This window comes from Pholis gunnellus (assembly GCF_910591455.1).
Source record: "Pholis gunnellus genome assembly, chromosome: 16".
Classification (NCBI taxonomy): Eukaryota; Metazoa; Chordata; class Actinopteri; order Perciformes; family Pholidae; genus Pholis; species Pholis gunnellus.
In genome coordinates, this window is record NC_136543.1 from 5,067,485 (window position 1) to 5,088,165 (window position 20,681).

At 44.1% G+C, this 20,681-nt stretch overlaps 2 protein-coding genes across 2 annotated transcripts in view; one reads left to right on the plus strand and one right to left on the minus strand.

The window, feature by feature from the left end:
- nedd9 (neural precursor cell expressed, developmentally down-regulated 9) overlaps positions 1 to 10,250 on the plus strand; it is a 28,516-nt gene extending 18,266 nt beyond the window's left edge. Inside the window, exons 3-7 of the mRNA XM_079176234.1 lie at positions 5,187 to 5,285; positions 6,162 to 6,287; positions 7,296 to 8,468; positions 8,874 to 8,963; positions 9,308 to 10,250. Coding sequence (XP_079032360.1) covers positions 5,187 to 5,285; positions 6,162 to 6,287; positions 7,296 to 8,468; positions 8,874 to 8,963; positions 9,308 to 9,865 — 2,046 coding nt within the window. The 3' untranslated portion in view covers positions 9,866 to 10,250. The remainder of the gene's footprint in view (positions 1 to 5,186; positions 5,286 to 6,161; positions 6,288 to 7,295; positions 8,469 to 8,873; positions 8,964 to 9,307) is intronic.
- Positions 10,251 to 15,649: 5,399 nt separating this feature from the next.
- On the minus strand, positions 15,650 to 19,117 carry smim13 (small integral membrane protein 13). The gene is made up of 2 exons (XM_079176683.1): positions 18,661 to 19,117; positions 15,650 to 16,957 (listed from the first exon to the last, which is right to left on the minus strand). Exons 1-2 carry the CDS (start codon positions 18,734 to 18,736, stop codon positions 16,767 to 16,769), a joined length of 267 nt encoding a protein of 88 aa, XP_079032809.1. The 5' UTR covers positions 18,737 to 19,117; the 3' UTR covers positions 15,650 to 16,766.
- Positions 19,118 to 20,681: the final 1,564 nt, after the last annotated feature.

Genomic DNA, 20,681 nt, shown 5'->3' on the forward strand with positions numbered 1-20,681 from the left:
CCTCCACTCGCTGTGCCGTACCCATAGATCCAATCTGCTCATTGGTGCCATAAAGAGGCAGGGGTGCAACAAAAGGATTGATAAACTCCCACACAACTCGAGGAAGTGGCCCTGATGGCTGTTTACGGGCCGTATGGGTGTGCCATCTACCTTTATAAAAAGTCCCCTTTTGGATGTAACCAGGTTATGTGAAATGAATGGCTTGTTTGTTTGCCTGGGACATATTTTCTCGGCCTAATCATGCGCATGACAATCCCAGCACCAGATAAGTGAGTTATTTCTTCCTGGAGCAAGCCAGCTCCTTCAGACAACCCGTCTGCTCGCCATTGTCGCAGTTGTGATGAATCGCTGGCCCATGAGGCTTGACCGGAGGGGGCGAGGTCATAAATCATTTGCACCGAGAGTAATCTGCTCTCTGCGGTGTGTGCATACCGAGGACTTTTGAAAGCAGAAAGTGTGATAAAGTAGCAAAGTAGGAGGTAAACTGAAAGTTCAATTTTAGCTGAAGAGATGGAGAAGTTCAGGTTTACTTTCAAATCGCCTTTTTTATCCAACCAACTGAAAGACAATCAGTTTCACATCATTGGAGATAAAGTAAACCAGGAAATGTTTACATTCAAAGGCAAACGCATGCTGATTTTTGGGGGTATTTTTAGCCACACTATGAATGGCACTGTCGGCCTGTCGCTTGGTCGGTCCACCACTATGGCCCAGACTGAAATAAACATCCCAATAACTATTGGAAGGATTGCCGCAGAATTTGGGTCAATCATTCATGTTCCCCTGAGGATAAAATGTCTAGCGCCAACCTCATCCGATCAAACTTTGAATATGTCAAATACTTTGGTTCATGACTAAAATATCTGCAAAACTGATGACATTCCCATTAGCCTCGACTGTACGTTGTGTTTGGAGCTAACTAGCTAATGTTAACACGCTTAACAAGATGGTGAACATGGTATCAATACACCTGCTAAACATCTGCATGTTCACTTAGTCATTTTAGGAATGCTAGTGTTAGCGTTTAGTAGAAGTAAAGCCTCACAGAGCAGCTAGCATGTCTGTAGACTCCCTATAGAGGTTCACGCTGAAGGCTCATTCAAAACATTTCTCATTTCACATTATCCTCTTATTTTCTAAGAACTGCCTCATGATATAGTTTTCTTAGAAATTAAATGCCTGAATGTCAGATGCATCTTTTAACAGTACTCCCTTCAGATAATCATGCCACCGGATTAAGAAGCTGCTTTGATCAGAGCGGATGAACGATGATTTTTTTTTTTAATGCTCCTCATTAAGCCCGCTGTCTGTTTGGGTTTAGCCACTCGGACGCGTTACGGAGAGACGTCTCAAAAGCCTCGCGGGACTCACGAGTTAATTACCTGCATTAATTAGTTTGGCACTTTAATAGGCTGGTGCCGGTGGCTGAGGGGGAACATCGCCGCGGCCCACAACACTGTGCTGTGATTCAGCAGAGCAGACGAGGGCAGGTTACTGCAGAGCAGCAACACACCCATCATTTAGGAGATGCAGTCATACACAAAATACCACTCTTACCTAATGTGTGTGTGAGATGGCGTGCTTAGATTGGTGCCCTTTGGCTAGCGCTCATTATAAAAGGTGCGCCTGCACTGACGGAGCTTTGTCAGCATCCAGACGGATGAATGAGAGCACAAAAAAAAAGGAGATGAGGAGGTGTGAAGGAGGAGATGGATGTAATTCAATAAAGCGCCTCTTTGACGGCTACGTCGTTGCTGTCACCGTCTTTTATATTATTTGTGTCAGCGGGCCATTAGCGGGAGGAAGTGGCTCTGTCTGTGTGTGTGTGTGTAACCTATGAAAAGGTGTGAAATGATGATTTCCTGTTAAACACACTTAAGTCACCTGCAGACAATCGTGCATAAATTAAGGGCGATACGGTTGAAAACGTAATGATATTTTAATACTAAAATCTTTCATTTAACTTTAGATTTATTATGGCAAATGCAGGCAAAAACACCTTTAAAGTGTCACACTGATGTCCACTGCTCTGCATTACAGGAGACTTCACAACTGCTAGCACAGAATCGTTGATTCGGACAACAGAAGTTTCTACACGATTAACATTTATATGGTTCTTTATATAAAATATAAAAAAAGATGAAGGAAACAAAGCAGTAAAAGTCACTTTTAAAGAGTAAGATAGAATAAGATGAGATAAAAGATTAAAAGTGATTTAATGAGTCGTCCCAAATTGATGCTAATAAAAGGCAATGGCAAACGTGTTAAACAGACCTGAGAGCAGCATGAGATCAGAAATACTTTTTGTCCCTCTACTAACCAATAGAAGTATTTTTTAATTCCATCACTTGACTCACATTGTGCCTAAACTAAAATGTTTTCACTGCCACACACGGCCCAACAGCGCATATAACCACCTCATGAGGTAGTTGATGATGCTGTGACTACGCCTCTCGAATGACTTCGAAAGTAAAGCTTAAAAGTCCAACGTGCCAAAACCTGAGCCTGCCAGGATGCTAAGTAAACACTGCATTGTTGAAAGAGCCATGACTCACTCACCAAAACGGCGTAGGAGCGTTAACAAGGCATCTTATTTGGCTCCTTGGGGCACTACTTTAAAACCTGATCCCTCTTTAGTCCCTCGGTGTGCTCTGCCTCTTCGCTGAAGGAATCCTAAGAGCCCATCACCTGAGTGGGAGCGATGTCATCACCGTCATTGGACGCGGTAAATGTTTACCCGCCAGCATTTTGATAGCAGCGCCGGGCGTCCTCGGAGCGACAGCCTGCCGGGTTAAGCAGAGGGGCCGGAGATGGGAAAAATAAATGAGCTGTGTGCATCTGGCAGCTGGCTGAGAGGAGCCACTGATGGGACGAGTGCCACTCAAAGCCGTGACATGTACCTGTGAAAAAGGTCAGCGAGGTCTTTGACAGACACCTCGCTGCCATCTGCATGTGACCGAGGCCCCCCCCCCCCCCTTATCATCAGCACACAAGCTCAACCCGCAGGGATAGCAGCCGGGCTGGAGTGACCTTTTAGCGAGCATCACTTTGTTGTTACTCAGTGAAAGGCTGGCTTTCGATCCGCTTGGTCTGCTGACATGCTCTGAGAAGTTTTAACAGCCCTTTTTTTAATTATTTTAAAACACATTGTAATCCTGCAAACAAGGAAAATCAATAACGTAAAACGCAGCACTCAATTCTTGCTAATAAAACTAAAGCAGAGTGTCTTCACACCGACATGGAGGCAATTAATGCACAAAACAAGTACTTCAATTTGGCCCGACGGACAAAATGCGCATCTAAATTCGCATTCATAACAACTGTAATTTACTTAGTCCATGGAATAATACCTCCCGTTTCCATCCACCAAAGCACCCAAAATATGGGAACTGTAGTTCCAAAAGGAGTTTGATTAACCCCTAATTCAAAGCAAGACAATAAATACTGTTAAAAAACCTTTTTCCTGTAGCACTGTCACTGTTTTTTGATAGAAGTAGTTTGATAGGAGTAGTTTTGTGAACCAATAACCCAATAATAAACATCTTTTGTAGCGCTATACAGCCAGATGGTGCATTCATGAGCATGTAGTTTCCATCACTGCCCTTACATTTTAAAACATCTTTTATTTCAGTATGTAAACAGCCTGAAGTGTTTGGAGTGACGGCGCGTGAGAAGAGTCCCCGAAGCAGCGAAGCTATTTATTCCTGCGGCGGTTTATTTCAGACCCGTTTTTTCTTTTTTAAAGCCCGCGGTGTACGTTTCAGCTCTGACCCCACAGGCCCTGTTGGGATGATGTACGCACGGACGGGAATGCCAACAATGGACACCTTAAATCACCACGGGCCTGTTCAGATTGGACTTATGAGAACCATATGGACTACTGTTGAGTCAGACTCCGGCTCAGATGAATGGCATTCCTTTCCATACTAGGCGACGTGCTCTCATTTTCCGTTCCTCTTGCTTTCCACCTCTGTTGCCTTTTTTTTCCTCATAAATCTCTTTTACAACCCCCCCCCCCCTCTCCTCCTCGCCATCTCTGCTGCTGCTTCCCCAGAAACATTAATCCCAGTCGGAGTTGGCCGAGTCTACAGCTCCTACTGCTCGCGCTCAGATAAATGTACGGGAGATTGTATTCGGATATTAACTCGGCTATACGGCGAGTCACGAGTGGATACTGGGATTTAAGACTCACAGCTCCCCGGAGACTTTCCCCTCTGCCAGGAAGCCGTGCGTATGGTTCCTATTTTTGAGCCCCATTAATGAACCCAGTGTGGCGATAGTGGTGCGCGGGGGCAGAAGAGGAGCGCCGGGCTCAGAGAGGGACATTCCCAGCATTCCTCCGTCTGTCTGACGCAGCGTGGAGGTCTGCTTTTAGAGGGGGGGGAGTGGAAACACTGGAATTAGGAAGTGTGGAGGGACTGATTAGCACTGACGGGAAAAGAGGAGGGACAATGTGCTACAAAAGAAAATTAAAACGGGGGCAAAGATGTCCTGGGTAGTGTGTGTGTTTCAGGCAGTAATCTGTAGCCTGTCTGCACCACAGTGTAACACGTTTTACAGGTGTGTTAAATCCGACAGCACGAAGCGTTAGGGTTGTTCATCACTACCAATGATGATTACTTCACCAGGTCTAAAAGCTCACAATCCAGCCAGCGCTACGATAAAACGCTCTCACGTTTAATCACAAAACATTTCCTTGAGGTTTCAAATGCCTTAACCGTTTCCTCAAAGCACTGCTGAAGCTTTACTTTTGCCCATTCAAAAAGATACAATAAAATAATACGGTTTTATTAGTTATTTATTGAGATATTTTGTTTGTTTTCCAGTAGAGCACTTGGCTGAAATAGTTCTATATCGTGTCATTGTTTGCTTCTTTATGTCCTTGTAAATTGAATATTTGACTGTCGGTCAGAAAGAAAGAAAAATAACTTTGGGCTCTGAGAAATTGTGGTGGCACTTTCTTTTTTTATTCTGACGTTTTACTGACAAAACAATTAATTAATTAAAATATATATATTTTTTACTTTTACCAGATATTATCCACTATAAAGCTGTCAGGAGGGTTCCATTTGGACTTTGTGATTCAGAGTATTTGTCCTGAACACTGCTGTGTTCCAGGTGTTGTTTATTTTAGACAGCAGTTCTAAATGTTTGTGTCCCCCCCCCCCCCCACTGTGATCGGACAGGTGGTGACCCCGACCAGAGTGGGACAGTCCTACACCTTCAGCCCCGGCCAGCACAACCAGCAGGACCTCTATGATGTCCCACCCAGTAGATCACAGGGGGTAAGTGTCTCGTGTTCCCACAGCACGAACTGTTTACCAGTATGACCTGCTAGTAAAACAATGGGGAGGACCACCAGCGTACATTGTTGATTGATTTATCAATACAAGTTAAAAAGCCCTAAAGGAAAATATAAGTCAAAATAAAATGTCCAAAGTCAATATTTTGCATGAAAAATACCAACTTGCCCATAAAAGAAACAAACAAGCCGCGTACTATGTTTTAGATATTGGAATGTGTTTTCAGACATTCACAGGTTTCCATTAATATCTGTACATAAAAAAAAATCATTTAGCAGATTCTTGAGCCTTTCTTTTGAGTTGTATTATTGACCTTCACTGTGGCAGAATACCAAACTCAAAGCATGCAAAGACACTGATATGGCTCTTTAAATAAGTTATAGTTTTGTGGATATAAAACTAGGAAAATGTCACATATGCAACTTGTGCTCTGATCCACGACTGCTAGGCGTCAACATTTCTTTATAGAAACAATTATTCAAAACATCAGTAGTCAACACAGCAGTATTAGTTTTTGACAGATGCAGTGTGAGGTTTGTATTCGTCAGAACGAGAACTCCGCTTCTTTGATCTTCAGCATGTTCCGTATTTTATTCTGCCACATCCTGTTCTCTGCACTGACAGAAAGGATTATTTTCTCAGAAAGGATCTTTGACTGTAATACTTTTCTCCTGTAATCCTGTCTGCTGCGCTGTAGCTCATCGAAGAAAACTACTTTTTAATGCTGCATGATGCATTATTTAAAGCACAGCAAGTGGAGCGTCTACAAAATAAAAGACTGCAATTGATCAGATAAAACCAGTGATCAGAACTCGTACTACAAGTCGACTGGTGTTTATTTTCCGCTCATGTTTTCAGGTGTACGATATTCCTCCGGGTCAGATGTTTCCCGGCGCCAGAAACCAGGGAGTCTACGACGTTCCTCCGTCTCAGATGGACCTCAGGACGCAAGGCGTCTACGACGTACCTCCCTCTTCTCAAGGGGTAAGCAGGCCTCCCACCACAATGATCGGTCACACGCTTCAGTCGAATACAGTTTGACTTGGGGAAGTTGCAGCTGCTGAAGTTATTTATTGACACAGTCGCTGGTATTTCTCTTAATTGTCTGCGATAAATGGATAATACGTCAAATGTCATATTTGAGACGTTCTTGCGGCGGCACTAAATGACAGCTTTGCCTGCCAGCAGAGTTTAACCAAAAGCTCCACGAGTGGTTCTGCATCTGAGCTTGAAAAAAGAAAAAATTAATTCGAGGCCATATAGCTGTTCTCTTTCCAGACCCTCTAAGATTTCTGCAGACCTCCATCCCCGACCAGGCAAAGAGCCATCTGTGTGTTTAATGAGCTGAAATCCGCCTGGACGTATTTGCGTCGTTCTTGAATACGGTTCTGGGCGGGCTCGTCTCGCTGTAACGAGTGCGTTTCAAAATTGATAGAAATCACTTACAGTGACGCATCACACGCTCTGCCTGGTCAACCAGCGGCAGGTTCAAGCTTTGTGCTGCGCTTGGATTCCTCCGTTAGACGGAAACATTGAGGTTTCTAATATAGCATCTACAGATAGCCATGCGGCCTCTCACTTCCTCAGCTGTATCCGCTGAAAACCCGCCAACATTCAGTCGACAGTCTGACAGTCAGCTGATTTCTTAAATGTCACGGTAACTGGAACGCAGATTTCTGAGAATCTCATTACTACAAGTAGAGGACTGCAGACTAGTAAAGTAACAGCAGAGAGACCGGATGAGAGGAGACATCATTGCATGGAGTGCTCGTTTTTAAAATTTTTATTTTATTTATATATATTCTAGTCAGCCCAAAGTCAGACTAAAACTGTAACCTCCAAACTGAAGTAGCCCGGGGACAGAAGACTTTGTTTGCAATGTGATATAAGAACAAAAGCTTCTTACGAGTCCATGTGGGCTTTTATGAACCAATAAATAAACACAAATGCAGAGATTGTGAATTTGCACCAATGCTTTACCTCTCTCTGCAGATCTACTCGGTGCCCCCCTGCAGGACCAACCCCGCCCTCCAGGAGGGGAACTACGACTTCCCGCAGCCGCTCAAGCACAAGCAGGAGGGCATCTACGACGTACCTCCCCCCGCCCTCACCAAACCCACTCAGAGCCCCCAGTCGCACTACGACTTCCCCCCCACGGTGGAGCCCCCCGCCCATCACCAACACCCGAACGGCAACGGCAACGAAGGCATTTACGACGTGCCTCCGTCTGCCCTCCACTCGGGGGCGGGGTCACATAGCGACGTGTACGACGTCCCGCGGGGCATGCAGCCCCCGCAGCAGCACAGGACCTCGCCCGCTGACCGGGACGGAAGCAAAGGCATCTACGACATCCCCGCTCAGGACACCCGCGCCGTCGCAGACGTGACAGACGGCGTGAACCGCCTGTCCTTCTCCAGCACCGGCAGCACGCGCAGCAGCATGTCCACCTCCTCGTCCTCCACAGGCTCCGAGGGACGCCTCGCTCTGGATGTGGACGCGGCCGTGCAGCGGCTGTGCCGCCTGCAGCAGGCCGTGGAGGCCTCGGTCGGCGCGTTGCATTCGATGGCAGCTTCCCCTCACTGGAGGACTTTCCCCTTCATGGAGCGCCACGCCAACGACGTCCGCACGGTGTTGGATCGGGTCCGCGCCGCCCTCGGGGACTTTGTCGTGTTCGGCAGAGGGGCTGCGGCAAACGCCACGGCTCTGTCGGACTCCAGCCTGCACAGTAAGTTGAAGCGGCAGCTGGCACGCCTGGAGGACTCGCAGCAGATCCTGCTGCAGATCTACCAGGTGCTGGAGAGCTGCAGCTGGGCCCTGAACACACTGGCGTCCGCCGGCAAGCACCACAACAAGAGCGACGACCTGGACCGCTTCGTCATGGTGTCCAGGACGGTGCCCGACGACGCCAAGCAGCTGGCCTCCACGATAGGCAGCAGCGCCGAGCTGCTGTTCAGGCGGACGCACGCCGACGGGTCGTTCTCCATGGGGAGCACGCCAGAGGAGAGCACCGTCCACCCGCTCACCTCACCCTCGTCCGATAACGACAACTACGGAGGCCAGACCAAGCCGTTCCCCGTGCCCTCTGGCCAAGACAAAGACAACATGAACAACAGCGAGAAGTGTGTGAAAAGCTGGATGGAGGACTACGATTACGTACACCTGCAGGTAAATCCTCGGAGGGAGAAACGTCCAGGCTACAAAGTCTTTAGTTTGTAGTGCTTTCTTTAAAAATTTTAACATTCTGTGCAGTCTAAGTGATACTTTTAGGCCATCGATGTAACTCCTTGGGTCTGGTCCATTTGTGTGGAACAGAATGTATTTTTAAATACTAGAAGTCTAGAAATGTTTAAATCCTCCTCATAGGGGTTGTATTTAAAGCATGTCTCGTTTCTGGGATTGTCATGTCATTTGTATATCTAGAGACTCTAGACAAATCTTCAATAGTTTATTTATTATTCCTTTATATCCACCGACTTTATACTACCGAGTATGTCGGATGCATGAGAAGGTTCAAACCCGGGCTGTGTGAATACCTCTGACCTCTTTTCACCTCCTCGTCTTCCTCCGCAGGGCAAAGAAGACTTTGAGCGTCAGCAGAAGGAGCTGTTGGACAAAGAAAACATTATCAAGCAGAGTCAAGTCCAGCTGGGCCAGGAGCAGGTGAGGCTCTTTACTTTGGCACAGACATTGTTGCACTGGATTCTCTGTTATCACATCATGCATATTTATGTATTCATACCGTCAGACACAAACAGATGTTGACCTTCAGGGTCTCGTGGGGGAGGCAAACATCTGGAGCCTTTTTGATTGTTGGCAGTAGGGCTGCAGACAACGATCATTTTCATAATCTGCGGCTCATTTTTGCGATTAATTAATGAATGAAACAATTGCTTTTCTTCGGGCCAAAACACTGGTTTTTCTACTTGTACTCAAGTTAAAGATGCGGGTACTTCTTTCACAAGCGAGGTCGGAAAATAATCTTGAATCCTGTCACCCCCCCGCAGATCAACCAGTTCAAGAAGCTGGAGCAGGACGTGATCAAACCGGTGGAGAACGACGTCACGCAGTGGATCTCGCACCAGCACGCTGGCTCGACCCCGGTCCCCACCACCACCACCACCACCACCATCACCTCGGACTCGCCCTCCGCCCACGTGTGCGCCCGGGACCGCCAGCTGCTCGGCTTCTACTCCGAGCAGTGCGGGCAGCACTTCGCCACGCTCCTCGGCGCCGTGGACGCCTTCTTCGGCTGCGTCGGCACCGGGCAGCCCCCGCGCATGTTCGTGGCGCACAGCAAGTTCGTCATCCTCAGCGCCCACAAGCTGGTCTTCATCGGGGACACGCTGTCCAGGCAGGCCTCGGCGCCCGAGGTGGCCAACCGCGTGATGAACTCCAGCAACGTGCTGTGCGACCTGCTGAAGACGGTGGTGGCCGCCACTAAAACGGCCGCCCTGAACTACCCGAACACGGCCGCCATCCAGGAGATGGTGGACAGGGTCACCGACCTCTCGCATCACGCTCAGCAGTTCAAAGAACAGTTGCTGCAACTGGCCAACTTGTGACTTTCACCCAGGAGACAGACTCTGTGTACATTAATCTAGTACAAATATATATTTACAGTATATATATATATATTGCTCATCTTTAAGTTTTGGATGTAAATAGTATCCGTTCTGTGTATATATGCTCTATTTTTGTGTAGATGTTTTATATTATGGTATGAATATATGTGTAGGTGTCTCTGTAGGATTATGTAGACTTTTTTCACAACATTCCTGTCGCATATTACGAAGCACCTTATGAGATGTCCTGTGTTTCTTTTCCCTGTAGTGTTGTTGTTTCTTACTGCTGGGTGTGACAGTAAATCTCCTTGTAAATCACGTTAATGTCGATGTACAGTGTGCGTGTGCGTGTGTGGAGCTCTCCACAGAGTAAAGGATTGTTCTTAACCACGGGAATGCATCCTTTAATTTTCCTGACATAACAGATTTGTTATAGCTGAAGAGAAATACCTATGATGAAGTCAGAGGTATGGTATATTTTTCATTGAGTTAAATTAAAATTGTCTTGGATGTTAGTGAAGGTCAGTCAGATGGCCTTTTTTAAGCAAAATGGGGTTTTGAAGATCTTATTTTTTGGGTTATGGTACACTTAAATTCAAAGTAATAAGCTTTTTTTATTTTGCTACAGTGTGATGAAGACCATGCAATGCAGCTGAAAGCTCTGAAAAAAAAGTCACATAAGATTTATATTGAGAATGAAAGTGGAAATGGTAGTCTGACAAAAAAAAAAGACACACTCAAGGTCTACAAACTAGTTTCTATTCCCAGAGCTTTCAACTGTATCTCATGATCTTCAGTGGATGGAGTTTACCTAGTTGCCTTATCAAGCTACAGCAACAAAAAATAGTTAGCAACTACTCTCAAATCAAGTATGAACTTTCACACTGAAATATACATTTTGTATGTGCAGTGTTTGCTCAGTTGTCATATCAAGCTGTTGGAAAAACCTAGTAAGTGGACCTTGAGTTGAGATCTCCTTTTGTCAAATTGTGGTCTTCATCCACAGATAGTTTGCTTAGTGTCATGTGTCAAGCTCCAGAGAAAAACAAACAAAACTAAAACCTTTAGTTTTCATGGGGCTCTCAAACACATCTTATGGTCTTCATCAGCGAAGATGAAGCTACGTTGTCAAGCTACGATTTCTAAGGTCAAGAATTAACTTTAAATGCGAGCGGTCTTCGCCAGCTAAACTTCATTAGCTGATAAAGATCACAAATTACGGTTAAAAGCCCTGGAAAAACGATACTGAAATAGAAATTTTGCCCCCAAAAATGACATCTGTGGATGAAGACCATGAGAAACAGCCAAAAGCTCCAGAAAAAATAAAATGGAGCTATTTTTATAAGACTCAAGTGGACCTTAATTAGCTTTTTTCCAGTTTGAGAGCAACATTTCAGTCAAGAGTTAATGTATCCAAAGCATGACTCAGCAGGTAATACATTGCAGGTTTTAGGCTTTTTATGTAACCGTGGAAGCCCAACAACTTGTCAAAATCAATCACATCCCCTCGATGCACTGTTATCACGCCAGTGGCCATCGTTAACATATTTACTTATTCTATGACCACAACGAAAAAAGTTGAGTGATTACAAATGCACATATCAATGTTAAACTCCTTAAAGATGACGTGTACCAAATATATTTGAGTTAATATTCTTTAAGAACATTTCGTTTGGGAGCTTTGGTGCAGCCATCCATGTGACTGAAAACTTGTGTACGGTCACAAGGGTATTTTTTAAGAAGAGGATCAGTAAAAGAGTGCTCTTGCCAAAAAAATAATTCTTCCCTTTGCTTGGGGAACATTCGATATGACACACGAAGAATAATGAGGGACGAGAGGCTGCGGTACACATGTTCTCTAGACCGTGAGAAACATCTTCAGAGCGACCCCGATCGGCTGCAACAACGCATTCTCTCTGCTTCAAAGTGGAGAGAATTGATCGAACGCACACAATCAGCCTCATGGGAACATAAAGTGCTGTTAGCAGCCATGGTAACTGTAGGATACAACTTAAAAAAAATAAAAAAAAAACAGTGTTCACTTGCCCCTCTTTCATTATAACCTGAGCGGAATATATAGTCTCTCCCTGTGGAGAAGAGGCGGCTTTATAGATAGATTGATTGTGTGAAGAAGAGGCGAACGCAGAGAGACTTCAGCTCCCAATCAGAAAATCCCATTAAAAAAAAAAGACAAAAAAAACACAATCCTCACAGGCCGGCACTTACGAAGCAACCCAACTGTTTTTATTGTTCGCTGCATCCCACTCGGAGCTCTCCGGGGAGATGAGAAGGAAAGGAATTCGCAACGACTTTAAAAAAAAACACAAAGTGCAGACAGACACGGTAAATCAGGAGACGTCAGGTCCGTTGTACAAATCTGTTTTTGACATATTCTCTGCTCCGCAAGGAGAACAGGAACGACTATTTTTTTTAGGCCGATTATTTTTAGCCCAAAATGAAAGTGACGAACACATGAATCCATTAATGACTATAATCCAGAAACACATTCAGAAAGGGCCCATTCTGCATAATGAGTACTTTTAGTATACAGTTCTACTCTAATACTTTTACTTGAGTAAGATTGTGAATGCAGGACTTCTACCTCAGCACAAAGACCTGAATACGTCTCCCTCCACTGCGTCTCAGGACACATTGGGGCTGTCAACAAGGGAGAGGAACAGCTTTTGACCGATTAATGCTGGATGGACGACTTATTCTAGACCTGGCAGCTCTAATGGATCCACTCCTGGTCCTGTGTGGCTTCTGTGTGCGTTTTGTCACCGGGGGCAGCGTGCCAAACAATAAATTGTCTACGGTTTACCACAATTGCACGAGGTACTGCACGAGAGCTGAGGCTGCGCTTTTTCCGCTAAATCCCCTGGAGCGGTTGTCTCCGCGCTCCCCGATGAGATACCGTCTCGCCCGGGCTGAGAGACAGCCAACAGGTGTGTGTGTGTGTGGGGGGGGGGGACTGCTGAGGTGGAAGTTTAGCAGTGAAGAGATCCGAGAGTCAGCTGCTCACCTGTTAGTCGACTGAACAAACAGGCAAAAGGTCATTGGAGAGGCAATGTGTAATACCTGCAGCCAGCAACAGGAGCAAAGCTTGACTCATGCTGTTTATACACACACACACATATGTATATATATATATATGAGTGAGGGAGAGTTAGAGCACTGCAGACTCGATGTAATTTCCTTGGTTCACCACAATCATTTCCTGTAAAGTATTTGCAGGCTCTGAAATTACAGCTTGGTAGCTCAGCAGGGCCTCCTTTTTCTCCTTCCTGAAGAAGCTGCTGCCCGAGCTGCAGGCAGAGACGAAGCATCATTAGGGCGAATAAAAAACGACCAGGGAAGGCTCGCCCTCAAAGTCGATGGACTGTATAAAAAAAGGGCGGTTTCTCAATGTTCTGCACGTGTTTCCAGCAGACGGGGGTCGAGTGCATTCTCAGCATTCGACTCACACCACAGTGAAATGTATCAATTACCGCACTTCAAGATGATGAAGATGCATGTCTTCTTGGCGTGTGATTAGATTTGATGTTCTTGCAGAGGTGGATGAAGTACTGCAGTAGAAGGACTCAAGTGAAAAGTCCTGCATTCAAAAATGCTTTTAAAGTATCATCAGAATATACCTAAAGTACCAAAACTAAAAGTACTCATGACAAATGGCCAAGATCAGTGACTTATTATTGGATTGTAATTACTTATGCATTCATTGTGGTAGAAGTATAAAGTAGCAAAAAAATACAGTACACCAGAATTGTACTTAAGTACAGTACTTCAGTAAATATATTTAGCTGCTGTGTTTTGTTTCGTTTGTGGTTATTTAACTGCAAATCTAAAGTTAAAACTGCATGTAGAGGATAAGTTTGTTGTTGCAGTTGTGAGTGAACGGATCATTTGAGTTTCCAAAGAGCTGACTGATGCAGAAAAGGGTCTTTAAAAAACAACAACTAAAAAACAAGCTCTGGGGAAATTAACGACATCTGAACTTTAAAAAGTGTCCAGATGGATAAGGTAGCTCAATGTAATCCTCTATTCTCACCGTGCTGCATGTTTGCAGTCACAATCATTGCATCCTGGCTACCAGCACTTTTTAGCTAATGACCCTCGGGGCTGAAATGGATTAAGCCAAGTCAAAGACTGAAACGGTCTTTTAAAAAGCTAGACGGGCTCAAATTACATTATACATACAGTAGATTAACTCACTGCATTGACTTCTGGAGGGGGGGGGGGGGGGGGGGGGCATTTATGGAGGCAATCAGCCAGCGGAGCTTAAAGGACGCAGAGACAAGTTAGCAGAGCCTTTGTGTTTTTTAGCATAATATTTTTGGGATGTTTTAGCATCTGTTTCCATCTATGATTTTTTACTAAAACACTAAAACATGCGTTCCAGAATATTAAATCAACTCATTATTCATTTTGTCTCTTTAAACCTGTGGGTCATAAAAAAGGTCAAAATAGAGTTTTATTTTCAAACTGGTTTTGAGTGAAAACAAATCCAGGGGTAAGGATTTATTGTTTGGATAGACTACAGACCATAATATTCTGATATGACATGTACCTTCTTGCTCAGTCGTTCAGTGCTGTTATGGTTTGTCAGGCTGCTGTGTTCTAGCAGTGCAACACTGCCACCTTGTGTTTAAACTCTAGGATGTCAAGACAAACTGAGACTACAGTTACATCGTTGAGTTCACCAAATGATGTCTGATAAAGTGATGTTGCACTTTATGTTACTTTGAGGTTCTCAGACTTTACTTAGTATATTTCCATGTTCTGCCACTTTCTAAGTTTACATTTATTTTATTATTTTATTTCCCCCCTCCCCTCGTCAATCTAAACTCACGACTATAATGTCAAAGAGGATTTTTGCAAATTAATTTAAAAGAAACATTGAAATATCACATTGACATACGCATTGGTGATATTTCTGCCTTTCTATCAAGTATTCAGACCCTTAATGTAGTTAAGTGAAGCATTGGCTTCGGGCAGCGATTACAGACCGTTCTGCACACCTGGATTTAGGGTTTCTTTCCTCTGCAGATCCTCTCTGGCTCAGTCAGGTTGGGCGGCCATTTTCACATCTCTCCAGAGATGTCCGATTGCGTTCAAGGCCCGACTGAGGAACGTCAGCGATGGCCGTGTCCTTCTGGAAGTTTCTCGGGTCTTCTCGGCCAGTTTCGCCGGACGGTCCGCTCTAGAAAGGACTCCTGGTTCTTACAAACTTCTTCCTTCAAAAAATAATAATATGGAGGCCACTGTGTAGGCTACTTGGAAACCTTCACCCAGTCTGTGCCTCGACGCGACCCGTATCTAACCTCACGGCTCACTTTTGCTCTGACGTGCATCGTCAACCGTGAGTCCATTACATCAACAGGTGTGTGCGCGCGCGCGCGCGCGTTTGCCTTCATAAATCATATCTAATCAGTTGAATTCATCACAGGTGGACTCCAATCAAGAAGAAGAAACGTCCCGAGTGTGACCGGGAGAAATGGAAGACTGTTTTAGCTGAATTTTACATTTTTCATAAATATTTGCATCAAATTCTGTTTTCACTCTGACATTGTGTCGATTGATGTGAAACAATTAATTCACTTTTCTTTCTTCTTTTTTTAGCACAAGACTGCAACAAAATAAAATGTGGATCTGTCCGGATACTTTCAGTGTAGTTTGAGGCAGTTTATCAAGTATTTTTGTGTGTATGTGTATTACACAGAGAATGTATAGCCAATGTTTTAAAAAAGTACTTTGAACCATGAATCCCATTTCCCAACAAACAGACTCATATTCATGACAATATTTATTTGAAGCTACTGCTCCACTGAAGAAGAAAATAAATCACTGCTGATTAAAAAAAAAAGGTGCAACAGTTACATGAGTTTTACTTGGAGGGAGAATAATACATAAATATTGATTAGGTCAGCGTTGATTTTGCCCTGTAGTGATAAAACAAGCTACCGTGGGCTGTACAAAAAGGAGGCCATGCAACAAACAGCGGATGCCATCTAGACAGGCACTGGTGCAGACGGAGGCACGGGGAACAGGGGAGGGCTGCTCCTGGAGACCAGCTAACATTGTGTATTATACACCAACAGTTCCATGAAACGTTCTCCCGTCTCCTCTTCAAGTATAAATCTATAAAATAAAATTTAAAAAGGGTGAAGGAGAAGTTGCAAGAAAAGGGTCACATTTTACACAACTGGAATAAAGTTATTCGCCCTCTTCGTCTCGGAGGCTTTGGCCGTTATCTACTGGGCGAGGCAGTTCTTCACCTCGTGGATGGTAGTACGCAGAGTTTACTGCGCGAGAAACAACAAAATGACAGCGTAAACATTCATTTCATTGCACTTTTGTTAAAGAAAAGAAAACTGTCAGTTGTACAAATCCCCGTTTCAGTTTTGTCTTCGGTTGTTCTTGTTCAAATGATGCAGATGAGCTCGTTCTTTTTCTTTTACATTTATCTGCTTAACGTTGTACAAAGTAGGACTTCATTCTGTTAAAAACACAAGATTAAAAACACCTACGTTAAAGAGAGTTAACACATCTCTCTTTGTGTGATGGAGCATCTTCACACTCCACGTGGGTGGCAGGAAGCAGCGTGATCGCTCGTGAGAGCCGGCATGTCACTATTGCAGGAAAACAGGAGGACCAGACTCGCTGCTGAGTATATATTTAAACATGTGAACAGGTGACAGTAATGGCTTTTCCCTTTTGAACCCAGGAGATCTGCCTGGTCAGTTTAAAGTGTCTTGGTGAAGAGGAGGGCTGACTACCGAGTGTACACAAGGTCCTTGTGTAGGGGGAAGGGAGGGGGGGTCGGTGGGAAATACCTTCTGATGATCACGTTTGTAGAGGTCGCGGTGAGACGGGGGTTATGATTGAATACGCAGTAGGTGATCTATGAGGTGCTTTCCGGGAAGGCGACTCTTTGGCGTGCGGTCCTGGGCCGACTTCGCGTCGGGGCGCTCGCTGTGCGTTCGCTCTTGCTTTCGGACGGCTGCGGTTCGGCCTGAGGGGCGCTGCCGTCCCCGACGAGTTCACGCAGGAACTTGAACTTGGACAAGAAGAGCTGCCAGACTACATACCAACCTGAGGGGCAGAGAAGGGAAACAAAATAGATATTTACAGGCGTAATAAAGGCACTCTATAAACCACAGGGGCACCTCATGTAGTAACATTACATTTAGTCACAGAGGTAAGCATGCTAAATAAATATCCTCCAATCTTTCAAAATCAAAAAAGGTCATTTAACAATAACCACTGTTTTGAAGGTATTTCAAGAATCTTAAAATACTGTATTTTGTACCTTGTGTGTGTGTTTGTTGATGCATACCTTTTCTTTTCATTATTATTTTAAAAGGCCTCCTATTGACAGGTGTTGTATATTAGTCTTTCGCTAGAAACAAGGTGTGTCACGCCCATTTTCCAAAACTGTCTTAATCCAAACAAAGAAGGCAGCCGCCTTACTGAACTTGTACAACGTGAAGCAAATGTAAAAGATTAAACAACCAAACAGTATGTAAAGTAGTTAAAGTTAGCTCCGCCTCGACCAACTACAAGGAATCCCACTGATGAGTATATATTATTATTACATCAATGATAATGATACAATTATATAACACTGCCCGGGGCCAATCTGCTAAAGATGTACTTTTACTTTTGATAATTTAAGTACATTTGTTGGTATTATATTTCTACAGTGTGGTATTTGTTGGAGCCATAATGTGGTTTTGTTGTTTTCTTTTGTTTTTGAGGGTAACACAGGGTGAATTTGTGTGCAGTTCTGGCATTGAACAGTGGATAGCGCATTGCCCTGAAAGTGCATTTACAGTAGTAAGTGCCTGGTTAATGAGCCAGGTGTGTGTGTGGACGGGAAGCCAACAGTTTTTGACCGTATCAAAGCAGCTAGTCATGTCAAGGCAACTTGTCGTGTCAATGTGGAGTCTCAAGGTGATATATTATCCAGTCCAGTATCCTATGTGTTTCTGTTATGGTGTCATGTAACCGGAATAAATGGATCAACGGATCGAAAGAAAGACAGCGCATTGGACAATGAAATGTTTGTGGAACACGCGTCCGAACAAGTTCTCCCGTTCACCCCCCAGTGGCTTTAAGATCGAAAATGGATATTAGTTAAAGTCACTATAGTATTGATACTTTAACTTAAGTAAATCATTTAAACACATCTTCCACAGTTGACAAAGAGTCTTTAGAGTGAGGAAATACCTTCAAAAACAATGTTACGTTTTTCAAAGAACACAAACAGCTACTTAGCTCCAGAACTGTTGCCAGTAATGGTTTTACATCAGAGGCACACACTGGAGCTAGGGGAGCCCCCCACATGTCATAGGTACCGTGTCTCCCGGCTCCACCTACACCTGGTTATCTGGAGCCGGTGTACCCAGCTACAGATGACCAGGATCGGGCAGAGGAGGGAGAGATGGGAAAACAAGCAGCGCTGGAGGCGTAAGAGGAGCACTCGTGGTTATGTTCTGACTTCTCCTCTGCGCAGGATAAAAATAGCAACTCCTTACTGAAATCGAAACTTGCCGGTCAAAGACATCCAATACACTCAGACCTGTCATACAAGGAATAGTTGGACATTTAGGGCGAAAATGTTCTATTCTTATACGAGTTCAGCCAATTTACCAGCTGTTGTAGCCTCTGATAAGCTAGCAGGTGTGTGCCTGAATAACAAAATCAACTGATGACAACAGTTAAGTTCAATCGGCTACAATATGGCTCAGGGAGTTAGCTTGTTACGTGTAAGTAGATGTGTTCTTTAAACTCACCAAACAGCATGAAGAGCAGCGCACAGACCAGTGTGGCCACAATGACCAGCAGTGTGAGCCCCACACTTTGCCACATCTTAGCTGGACGCTTGAAGGCAACAACAGCATATGGAGGTGGCTGCGGTGTGTTTTCTGCTTCACACACAAACACAAACACGTAGCTGGCTAGCTCGGTTAGCCGCCTGGCAGCTGCGTTAGATAGCTAGCCTTAGACGAGAGAGCGAGAAAAACAAACACATCGCACACCAGCTCGGCTGCTAGCGTCGGGCTAGCTAAGTTAGTTAGCTAGCTGGTTAACAAACGGAGGCGCAGTAGTTTCACAGACGGACTAGCATTAGCTAACGTTAGCTTGTCACAGCAGGGTAAAGTCCTTCTTCTGTGTGCTACATAACTGCAACATGTGTTTGATAGTTATGAGACAGAGCAGCAGATACAGTAACTAGGTTAAGACAACAAATTCAGCGTCATGAAACCGAGTCAAACTGCGCCTGCGCAAGTTCCATTTGACTCTTGGGTAGTGTAGTTTATTTGAGATTTAACCTGTAGTTTTAACTCTGCGTCCTCCTTATCTTCTATATCTATATATATCTATATATTTATACATCTATATATACCATATATATATACCATATAATATCATATACTATATATATTTCTATATCTTCTCCTTTTAGAGCAGGGGTCTCAAACTCAAGGCCCACGGGCCGATTCCGGCCCACCACGTCAGTCTATGTGGCCAGCGAATCCGCCAGCGAAAAAAGAAAATAATGTAAAGTTAGACTTGAGAATATAAATATCCCCATAGTCGAAATTATGAGATAGAAAGTCATAATTCTGAGATAGAACGTCATAATTCTGAGATAGAAAGTCAAAGTTATGAGATACTTAAACACACAGTCATAGAAGCAGCTCTTTGGCTGGTTGCTCTACATTTGACATAGAAATGTATTGTGAGTACATTGAAGACGACTTTAAACGTGGCTTTACAACACATGAAATACTTCACATTGATTGTGCAAACGCACCCTTGAAAGGATTTTAAGCTTTGAACAAAGTTATTAATAACTTGTGTTTGATATTTGTCTTTGCTATTTTCTTTAAAAGTTTGATAGAGTAATGTGGGTTTCTTAACCCTAAATTAAAAGGATTTGAGTTATAATAACAGAAATGTGCTTAAATATATTTTTACATTTATATAACTGCATGTACAATATTTTAACACTTGAATAAACAATAATCAAATGCAGAGACAGTTATTTACCAATATGTTAGGAGTAGTTACATTTACACAGTCTTACATTTACAACCGGCCCTTTGAGGGAAACCGTGATGCTGATGTGGCCCAGAGTGAATATGAGTTTGAGACCCCTGCTCTAGACAATATTAAAAAAACATTTAATTTTAGTAATGGGAGTTACTAAGTACATCAGTGTTTTTGTCTGATACCTGCTCAGTGTACAAAAGCAGAGCCGCTCACAGTTTTGCGGCTGTCATGCTCTCTAAATCAGAATCAGAATCAGAACCATTTATTGCCAAGGAAGTTTGCACCAACAAGGAATTTGACGTGGCGGGTGGTGCATAACATTTAACAATAAACAAAACATTAAAACAATCAACAACAGTCAACACAGTGCAAGTTTTTGAAATTTACAATAAAATATAATATATAAAATAAAGTGCGCAGCAAAACAGATACAGGACTGTAAGACAAGTGAGTGTAAGTGAAATGTTAAAAGTGTCGGGTGTGTTTAAATAGATGTGAAGTTTAAATAGATGTGCAGGGGAGTGGCCAGAAGGAATTGTCTTGGGGATGACAGAGTCAGTGGGGGACCCGGGCTCTGTTAATGAGCCCGACTGCAGACGGGAAGAAGCTGTTCATATGGCGTGAGGTCTTGGTCCTGATGGACCTCAGCCTCCTGCCAGATGGAAGGGGCATGAACAGTTTGTGTCCAGGGTGATAGGGGTCGGCTACAATCTTCCTAGCTCGCTTCAGGGTCCTTGAAGCGAACAAGACCTGGAGG

Excerpts from the sequence above, each read along its gene's own strand:
- smim13 (XM_079176683.1), bottom strand. The coding sequence starts at position 18,736 with ATGTGGCAAAGTGTGGGGCTCACACTGCTGGTCATTGTGGCCACACTG. Across the intron at positions 16,958-18,660 it reads GCTGCTCTTCATGCTGTTTG|GTTGGTATGTAGTCTGGCAG; the intron begins GTGAGTTTAAAG and ends TCTGCCCCTCAG.